Genomic DNA, 10,376 nt, shown 5'->3' on the forward strand with positions numbered 1-10,376 from the left:
GTGTAAGGGAGACCATTGCATTAGATTGGGGAATAAAACATTCTTTTTTTTTTTTTTTCGTTTATTGGAAAATATTCCTATTCATCTACCTCTTAAAAAAAATCATGAAGTCTTTTAGATAGTGTTTAGGATTTGTTTATTTAAATTACTATCTAGTGTTGTTTACATTCGTAAAGATTTTTCAAGTAATCTTCTTGTTAGTTATTCTTCTTATTTTAGAGGTCATTAGAGGTGTCTTTTAGCTACATCTTATCTGAATTTTTAATTTAATTGTTTTGTTTCTTGAACAGAACAAAACGTTGATATAAGTAAGTAAAAATCTGCTGTTACTTATACATGTAACTTAATAATACTAATAATAACTTTTATTTTAAAGGAACAATTTATTCTGCGATTAGAGGGAAGGAAACGGTAAGAATATGAATATCTCGTAAACAAACACCATCACAAAACCTTCTTGAAGCCATCTATATATGTCAGTTAAAATAAATAAATGAGTTTGTTTGTTTTCATGAATTAAGCCTCCATCATGAGTACGGACGCAGAAATGGCCATTTATGGCGAGGCTGCCATTTACCTCCGTAAGCCAGAGAAGGAGAGGATTGCGGCCCAGAGCGCGCCATTCGATGCGAAGGCTGCTGCATATGTGACTGATGTTAAGGAACTGTACGTCAAGTGTACCATCACTAAGAGGGACGGTGGCAAAGTCACCGTCACAGTTTTGGCAACAAAGGAGGTAGGCAGAGGCTGAACATGGCATGGACTAGGTTGTTGGTGCGAAAGTGAAAGTTGCATTATTAAGAAAACTAAAAATGGGTTTCCATATTTCAGGAGAGGACAGTCAAGGACGACGATGTCACACCCATGAATCCTCCCAAGTATGACAAAATTGAGGACATGGCCATGATGACCCATCTCAATGAAGCCTCTGTGTTGTATAACCTTGCAGAGCGTTATGCAGCATGGATGATCTACGTAAGATATTAAACATTCTAAATTAAAATACATAAAATATATAATAATATAAATATATAGTATATCAATTACTCTGAAGCGCTCTGTGATTTCCTTCAGACCTACTCTGGGCTGTTCTGTGCCACTGTAAACCCCTACAAGTGGCTCCCAGTGTACGATCAGTCGGTTGTCAATGCCTACAGAGGCAAGAAGCGTATGGAGGCTCCACCCCACATCTTCTCTGTCTCTGACAACGCCTTCCAGAACATGCTCACTGGTTTGTATATTCAAAGTTTGAAATCCCTAATCTTACCTTGTTTTTATGAATAAATGGCATAATCATTCAAATATGAAATTTTTTTTGCAGACAGAGAGAACCAGTCTGTCCTGATCACGTAAGTTTGATTCTGTTAATATGACATAAATATAATACAATGAATCATAAATTGGAAACATGTCCAAATGAATGTACTTTATTCTCTTTTCATACCCAGTGGAGAATCCGGTGCTGGAAAGACTGTGAACACCAAGCGTGTCATCCAGTACTTTGCCACGATCTCAGTTGGTGGAGGAGGAGATAATAAGAAGGATGCAGGCGCTGGAAAGATAAAAGTATGTTTAAAAAATAAAAATAAACATTAAATCAATGAATCAATACATTAAGAAATCACATAAGAACATGAAGAATATAAATATAATTCAATAAAAAGGTATTAATATTTTATGTTTTATGATAGGGGTCACTGGAGGACCAGATCATTGCAGCCAATCCCCTGCTGGAGGCCTATGGTAATGCCAAGACTGTGAGAAATGACAACTCCTCCCGTTTTGTAAGTATGAAATGAATTCCTCGCTGAAGATGCTCCTTAGTTTTGGAGTATTTTTTTGAGGAAGATTTAAACAAATTATTTTGCAAACAGGGTAAATTCATCAGAATTCATTTCCACGCAAACGGTAAACTGTCCAGTGCTGACATTGAGACGTGTAAGTATCTAGTTCTACATGTGGATTACTTAACCAAGATTATTAGTGGTGTAGGTTTTGATTAATGAATGGGCCTCATAGATCTCCTGGAGAAGTCAAGAGTGACATTCCAGCTTCCCGAAGAGAGAGGCTATCACATCTTCTACCAGATGATGACCAACCACAAACCTGAGCTCATTGGTGAGATTTAATAATAGAAAGAGTGTGAAAAATGTTCTTAATATTAAGATGAAAGGTTTCCCTAATTGCATTTATCTATTCTAATATGACTAAATATGTACGAATGACTTCTGAAGTTCAAATATTTAAAGGGCTAGTTTTTTCTCTAGAATAAATCGTTTTTGGTAAAGATTATATCTTCCATTGCATAGTATGGAAATGCATTTGGAAAATGCACTTAAATGCATTGCACGTAAGTGCAAAGCAAGATTAATTATTTTTTCATTCAGAAGGTATGTTAGGTAGCAGCATATCAAGCAGAAAAAATACATTTGTTTAATCCCTCAGAAATGACCCTCATCACCACCAACCCCTACGACTTCCCCATGTGCAGTCAGGGTCAGATCACTGTGGCCAGCATTGATGACAAAGAGGAGCTGGAGGCTACTGATGTGAGTTGTTGATTGGAAAACACGTCATATATTTTCTACATGGCATACGTGTTACAAAATGTTTTCTAAATGTTCTTTTTTTTCAACACAGGCTGCTATTGATATTTTGGGCTTCACTAATGAGGACAAGGTGGGCATCTTTAAGTTTACTGGTGCTGTGCTTCACCACGGTAACATGAAGTTCAAGCAGAAGCAGCGTGAGGAGCAGGCTGAGCCAGATGGCAATGAAGGTAACCATTAACATGTATTAATCAGTGCACTAGAAGTATATATATTGGTGCATATTTGCTTGTATTACATTGGGAGTCATTATTAAACAGAATAATAATACATTCATTTTTCATGTTAACTTTGTAGAGGCCGACAAGATTTCCTATCTACTGGGTCTGAACTCTGCTGATATGCTCAAGGCTCTTTGCTACCCAAGAGTGAAGGTCGGAAATGAGTACGTCACCAAGGGACAGACTGTACCTCAGGTAAGAAAAACACAGTTTGTTAAGGAAATATGGTACAATTTCTGTTAACAAGGTTTGTCTATTATGAGATATAGTTGTTTTGATATATTTGTGATGACTTTATATTGAAAAAAAAAATCAGGTCAACAACTCAGTGAGTGCCCTGGCCAAGTCTATCTATGAGAGGATGTTCTTGTGGATGGTCATCCGTATCAACCAGATGCTGGACACCAAGCAAGCAAGACAATTCTACATTGGTGTGCTGGACATTGCTGGTTTTGAGATTTTTGATGTAGGTTGTTCAATAAGTCGCAGCATTTCAGATAGCATTTCCTTCATTCTGAGACGTTAGTCATTACCATTCAATTGTTGAAAACGAGTAATAGTCGGTTTATTAAATGTCCCCTACTAGTATAACAGCATGGAGCAGCTGTGCATCAACTTCACCAATGAGAAACTGCAACAGTTCTTCAACCACCACATGTTCGTCCTGGAGCAAGAGGAGTACAAGAAGGAGGGTATCATCTGGGAGTTCATTGACTTCGGCATGGACTTGGCTGCCTGCATTGAGCTTATTGAGAAAGTACACCTGAATATTATAACTTTAAATCATTATCCTTTGTGTGAATTACAAATTACTTTTGATAATGTTTCATCAATATTTTTTTCTCTTAAGCCAATGGGCATCTTCTCCGTCCTTGAAGAGGAGTGCATGTTCCCCAAGGCCTCAGACACTACCTTCAAGAACAAGCTGTATGACCAGCATCTTGGCAAGAACAGTGCATTTGAGAAGCCCAAGCCAGGGAAGGGCAAGGCTGAGGCCCACTTCTCCCTGGTGCACTATGCTGGTACTGTGGATTACAACGTCACTGGCTGGCTGGACAAGAACAAGGATCCCCTGAATGACTCTGTTATTGGGCTGTACCAGAAGTCCTCAAACAAACTGCTGCCTGTCCTGTACCCACCTGTAGTTGAAGGTACGGCTCACATTTGGGACCAGTAGTTTTTATGTCAGTGATATTATAATTATTTCCAGCCACTTAATATGTTTCTTAGAAAAAAATAAAGTTATAAATCGAACTGTGACCAAAAACCTATCATTAAAAACAGAGGTAGGGGGTGCCAAGAAAGGAGGCAAAAAGAAGGGTGGCTCCATGCAAACAGTGTCATCACAGTTCAGGGTAAGGGTAAACACACAAATAAATGCAAAAACGTACTTAACTACTTAGTAAATATGCATAAATAATTCTAAATCGTTCTTTCCTATACAAGTTCTATGTAATTAATATTTTGTTTTGTGCCTTTAGGAGAACTTGGGCAAACTGATGACCAACTTGAGGAGCACCCATCCTCACTTTGTGCGTTGTCTGATTCCCAACGAGTCAAAGACTCCAGGTACAGTGACTACTAGTAAATGTTCTTAGTGTCTGCGTCATGATACTACATTTAGTTAACTAATAATATTAAATTCATGAATTTCACCAAAATTACAGGACTAATGGAAAACTTCCTGGTTATCCACCAGCTGAGGTGTAATGGTGTACTGGAGGGCATCAGAATCTGCAGAAAGGGCTTCCCCAGCAGAATCCTCTATGCTGACTTCAAGCAGAGGTGTTTACTCTGTGTTGATTTTTGAACTTTAAAATTAACTTTTAACATTTGAGTTATTGTTAAATTGTACAATGGTCTACTTCAGGTACAAAGTACTGAATGCCAGTGTCATTCCTGAGGGTCAATTTATTGACAACAAGAAGGCTTCTGAGAAACTGCTTGGGTCGATTGATGTGCCTCACGATGAGTACAAATTTGGACACACCAAGGTCTGTTCATTATTGTTAAAAATTAGGTTTATACTTGATTTACAGTTACTTGCTGACAAATGTCTCATCTTACATTAAGGTATTCTTCAAAGCTGGTCTTCTGGGTACTCTTGAGGAGATGCGAGATGAGAAGCTGGCTGCTCTGGTCGGAATGATTCAGGCTCTCTGCAGAGGTTATGTCGTGAGAAAGGAGACTGTGAAGATGACAGAGAGAAGGTATGTTTTAAACATAGTGCTCAAACCTCAAACAGTGTTAACGATACTGAGTGCAAAATATGACTGTTTATTTTGTTTGATAGGGAAGCCATCTACACTATTCAGTACAATGTTCGCTCATTCATGAATGTCAAACACTGGCCATGGATGAAGGTGTACTACAAGATCAAGCCTCTTCTGAAGAGTGCTGAAACTGAGAAGGAGCTTTCTCAGATGAAGGAGAATTATGATAAGATGAAGACAGACCTAGCTGCTGCCCTGGCCAAAAAGAAGGAACTGGAGCAGAAGATGGTTTCTCTTCTGCAGGAGAAGAACGATCTTTCGTTGCAAGTGGCTTCTGTAAGTAAAAAATATATTGTTTTTATGTGTGCAAACATTCAGATACATGTGATGTGACATGTTCTACCTATCTAAATATCATACAGGAAGGAGAGAATCTAAATGATGCTGAAGAGAGGTGTGAAGGACTTATCAAAGGTAAGATCCAGCTGGAGGCCAAACTCAAGGAGACGACTGAGAGACTGGAAGATGAAGAGGAAATGAATGCTGAGCTGACTGCCAAGAAGAGGAAACTGGAGGATGAATGCTCTGAGCTCAAGAAGGACATTGATGACCTGGAGCTTACCTTGGCCAAAGTGGAGAAGGAGAAACATGCCACTGAGAACAAGGTTTGCGAAGATGTTTGCACAATGCCAACATCATCAACATTGTCCAAGCCGTCCAAGCCATCAATAGTACAAGGGAAGGTTACACTTTACTTATGAGAAAGAATGACACATGATTTTGTTTTGTTCAGGTGAAGAACCTTACAGAGGAGATGGCCTCTCAGGATGAGAGTGTTGCTAAGTTGACAAAGGAGAAGAAAGCCCTCCAAGAGTCACACCAGCAGACCCTTGATGACCTGCAGGCAGAGGAAGACAAAGTCAACACTCTGACCAAGGCCAAGACCAAGCTTGAACAGCAAGTGGATGATGTGAGAAAAGCTCATGGAAACATTTAATGAATATCAGAAATGCAGTTGATTGAATATTCAATATTAAATTATATTGTTTTCAAATATTTTTTATTATTGCCGTCCAGCTTGAAGTTTCTCTGGAGCAAGAGAAGAAGCTCCGTATGGACCTTGAGAGATCAAAGAGAAAGCTTGAGGGTGATCTGAAACTGGCTCAGGAAACTGTCATGGATCTTGAGAACGACAAACAGCAGTCTGACGAGAAAATCAAGAAGTAATTCATTTGTATTTTAAGAATAACGATAGGGTTTAGTGCATGTGACTGTTTTGAGATAGTTTTACATTTTTCTTATTAATTATTCACAGAAAGGACTTTGAGACCAGCCAGCTTCTGAGCAAAATTGAGGATGAGCAGTCACTGGGTGCTCAGCTTCAGAAAAAGATCAAGGAGCTTCAGGTGGGACAATTAATCAAGTTAATTGTTTTAATATAAAAGTTCGGAAATTATATACTTGGATATTGATCGCAATATTTGTGTATTATTTAGGCCCGTATTGAGGAACTGGAGGAAGAGATTGAGGCTGAGCGTGCTGCTCGTGCCAAGGTTGAGAAGCAGAGAGCTGATCTCTCCAGAGAACTGGAAGAGATCAGTGAGAGGCTTGAGGAGGCTGGTGGAGCCACTTCTGCTCAGATTGAGATGAACAAGAAGCGTGAGGCTGAGTTCCAGAAGCTGCGTCGTGACCTTGAGGAGTCCACCCTGCAGCATGAAGCCACTGCTGCTGCTCTGCGTAAGAAGCAGGCTGACACTGTAGCAGAGCTGGGAGAGCAGATTGACAACCTCCAGCGTGTCAAGCAGAAGCTTGAGAAGGAGAAGAGCGAGTACAAGATGGAGATTGATGACCTCTCCAGCAACATGGAAGCTGTTTCTAAAGCCAAGGTAAGTTATTCTTCAATGCCTTCATTGTGTTAATAAATACTAATAGTAACAAAAAAAGAACGATGATTTCAAATTGATACATTTTTAATCATCAGGGAAATCTGGAAAAAATGTGCCGTACCCTTGAGGACCAACTCAGTGAAATCAAGGCTAAGAATGATGAGAATGTTCGCCAGAAAAATGACATCAGTGCCCAGAGAGCAAGACTGCTGACAGAAAATGGTACATAAGGTCATTTGTATTCGTCATTTATGCATTTTAATGGAAGCCTGGAAAGACACTTTTATGAACATAATGCAGCCACCATTTTCTGTTTTATTTCATGTTCTGCCCCAAATAGGCGAGTTTGGTCGTCAGCTTGAGGAGAAGGAAACTCTTGTCTCCCAGCTGACCAGAGGAAAGCAGGCTTATACTCAACAGATTGAGGAGCTGAAGAGGCAAAATGAGGAGGAAGTTAAGGTAAGTTGTTAGCCGTATAAAGTGTGAGGATACGAGGATTAAAAACATTCTTGACTGACCTGATCTCTGTCCATATTGGCAGGCCAAGAATGCTCTTGCTCATGGTGTGCAATCAGCCCGCCATGACTGTGACCTTCTGAGGGAGCAGTTTGAGGAGGAGCAGGAGGCCAAGGCTGAGCTGCAGCGTGGAATGTCCAAGGCCAACGGTGAGGTGGCTCAGTGGAGGAGCAAGTATGAAACTGATGCTATCCAGCGCACTGAGGAGCTTGAGGAGTCCAAGTGAGTCAAAAATGTTATACTTTAGCTAAAGTAGACATTATATTTGATGAATGTCCATACATTTACTATGTTATTCTTTAACAGGAAAAAGCTTGCCCAGCGCCTCCAGGAGGCTGAGGAACAGATTGAGGCTGTGAACTCAAAGTGTGCCTCTCTGGAGAAGACCAAACAGAGACTCCAGGGTGAGGTGGAGGACCTCATGGTTGATGTTGAGAGGGCCAATGGACTGGCTGCAAACCTTGACAAGAAGCAGAGGAACTTTGACAAGGTTTGTAGTAATTAATTTAAATAATAGAATAACTATTATTATCCTATGATTCTTCTTCAATTGCTCAACATTTACCACTTATTTAACAATTTTGTACAGGTTTTGGCTGACTGGAAGCAGAAATATGAGGAGGGCCAGGCGGAGCTTGAAGGAACTCAGAAAGAGGCTCGTTCTCTCAGCACTGAGCTTTTCAAGATGAAGAACTCCTATGAAGAAGCTCTGGATCAGCTGGAGACCATGAAGCGTGAAAACAAGAACCTCCAGCGTGAGTTTATGCTCAGTGATATTTACAGCTCTAGTTTGTGGATAAGAAATATAATTGATAATTAAACACATCAAATTGTTCTGCAGAGGAGATTTCCGATCTAACTGAACAAATTGGAGAGACCAGAAAGAGCATCCATGAGCTTGAGAAATCCAAGAAACAGGTGGAGACTGAGAAGTCTGAGATCCAGACAGCTCTTGAGGAAGCTGAGGTGAGGATGAAATAAACTAAATAAGAGACTATAATTACAAAATATTCCAATAAGTTTTTAATAAATGTGCCTTATACATCTGTGTCATACATTAGGGTACTCTGGAGCATGAGGAATCCAAGATTCTGCGTGTCCAGCTGGAGCTCAACCAGATTAAGGGTGAGGTAGACAGGAAGCTGGCTGAGAAGGATGAGGAGATGGAGCAGATTAAGAGGAACAGCCAGAGGGTCATTGACTCCATGCAGAGCACACTGGACTCTGAGGTCAGGAGCAGGAATGATGCCCTGAGAATCAAGAAGAAGATGGAAGGAGACCTGAATGAGATGGAGATCCAGCTGAGTCATGCCAACCGCCAGGCTGCTGAGGCTCAGAAGCAGCTCAGGAATGTCCAGGGACAACTGAAGGTATGACACAAAACATAATGAGATCCCTGTATATTTACCACTATTCATAGTTTAAGTTTTTATTTTTTAGTCTCATGTTATTTCACTTATGAAAATAAATGTTCACCCTTATTTAGGATGCCCAACTGCATCTTGACGATGCTGTCAGAGCTGCAGAAGACCTGAAGGAGCAGGCTGCCATGGTGGACCGTAGGAACGGTCTCATGGTGGCTGAAATTGAGGAGCTGAGGGCAGCTCTGGAACAGACAGAGAGAGGCCGCAAAGTGGCTGAGCAAGAGCTGGTGGACGCCAGCGAGCGTGTTGGACTGCTGCACTCTCAGGTTACCAACAATCTAATTGTATCATTCGAATACAAGAAAACGTACATGTGTTGAAAGAAATTTTATAATAATTTGTTTCAGAACACAAGCCTGTTGAACTCAAAGAAGAAGCTGGAGACTGACTTGGTCCAAGTCCAGGGTGAGGTGGACGACACCGTCCAGGAAGCCAGGAATGCTGAAGAGAAGGCCAAGAAGGCCATCACTGATGTAGGTCCACACTCCTTTGTTAATGCTGTTATGACACCTTAATGGAACTCTTAATGAATATATTACTCAACCTTGTAGGCTGCCATGATGGCTGAGGAGCTGAAGAAAGAGCAGGACACTAGCTCTGACCTGGAGAGGATGAAGAAGAACCTGGAGGTCACAGTAAAAGACCTGCAGCATCGCCTGGATGAAGCTGAGAACCTGGCCATGAAGGAGGGCAAGAAGCAGCTGCAGAAACTGGAGTCCAGAGTAAGATGATCATCAGCATACATTTAAAAAAGTATCCAAAAAAGACCAATCGAAGGACAAGATTTATTAAATCAATCTACTCTAAAGGTTCGTGATCTGGAGTCAGAGGTTGATAATGAACAGAGACGTGGAGCAGATGCAGTAAAATATGTCCGCAAATATGAGAGGAGAGTCAAGGAACTCACATACCAGGTATGACAAACTTACATCTCCAAATATGTTTCAACTGCATAAGCCTTTTGATGCCATTTTTATATCTAAAGGCCACATGATGTTGATTTTTTACTTTCAAATGTGCATCAGACTGAGGAAGATAAGAAGAATGGTGCCAGACTCCAGGATCTTGTTGATAAGCTGCAGCTGAAGGTGAAGGCTTACAAGAGGCAGTCTGAGGAAGCTGTAAGTAGAAACTACGTAACAAAATTTGGTTATTACATCAATTTCAGTACTTAAATTAAATTAAATTTAAATTTAATTAAAAACAAAATATAAATGTTCCTACAGGAGGAGCAGGCCAACTCTTACCTGTCCAAGTGCAGGAAGGTTCAACATGAGCTGGAGGAGGCTGAGGAACGTGCTGATATCGCCGAGAGTCAGGTCAACAAGCTGAGGGCCAAGAGCCGTGACTCTGGAAAGGTATTTGGACAGTAAAAGTACAGTTTATATTATTCCACAAATATGTGTCCTAATAATTTCCTTTTATTATTTCATACAAATGCCTTTTAAACATCCAAATCCTTCATTTGTTCTGTATTGCTCTTTAGGTGAAGGACAGTGCTGAATGA

At 40.4% G+C, this 10,376-nt stretch overlaps 1 protein-coding gene across 1 annotated transcript; it reads left to right on the top strand.

Annotated features, from left to right (window-relative positions):
* Positions 1 to 529: 529 nt before the first annotated feature.
* LOC307074723 (myosin heavy chain, fast skeletal muscle-like) lies at positions 530 to 10,376 on the top strand (the record flags this gene model as incomplete). The annotated part of the gene is made up of 39 exons (XM_079734996.1): positions 530 to 736; positions 832 to 975; positions 1,075 to 1,235; positions 1,326 to 1,349; positions 1,449 to 1,566; positions 1,692 to 1,784; positions 1,875 to 1,938; positions 2,020 to 2,118; positions 2,446 to 2,549; positions 2,641 to 2,779; positions 2,907 to 3,025; positions 3,147 to 3,296; positions 3,417 to 3,587; positions 3,681 to 3,981; positions 4,115 to 4,185; positions 4,312 to 4,399; positions 4,498 to 4,615; positions 4,701 to 4,824; positions 4,904 to 5,040; positions 5,124 to 5,379; positions 5,466 to 5,708; positions 5,837 to 6,013; positions 6,121 to 6,266; positions 6,359 to 6,449; positions 6,540 to 6,929; positions 7,025 to 7,151; positions 7,270 to 7,388; positions 7,471 to 7,667; positions 7,752 to 7,935; positions 8,035 to 8,200; positions 8,287 to 8,411; positions 8,507 to 8,815; positions 8,932 to 9,135; positions 9,217 to 9,342; positions 9,421 to 9,591; positions 9,679 to 9,783; positions 9,895 to 9,990; positions 10,096 to 10,227; positions 10,356 to 10,376. The coding sequence occupies 39 exons, from the start codon at positions 530 to 532 to the stop codon at positions 10,374 to 10,376; spliced, it is 5,817 nt and encodes a 1,938-aa protein (XP_079591122.1).

The sequence above is a fragment of the Pollachius pollachius genome, assembly GCF_949987615.1.
Source record: "Pollachius pollachius genome assembly, chromosome: 4".
Taxonomy (NCBI): Eukaryota; Metazoa; Chordata; class Actinopteri; order Gadiformes; family Gadidae; genus Pollachius; species Pollachius pollachius.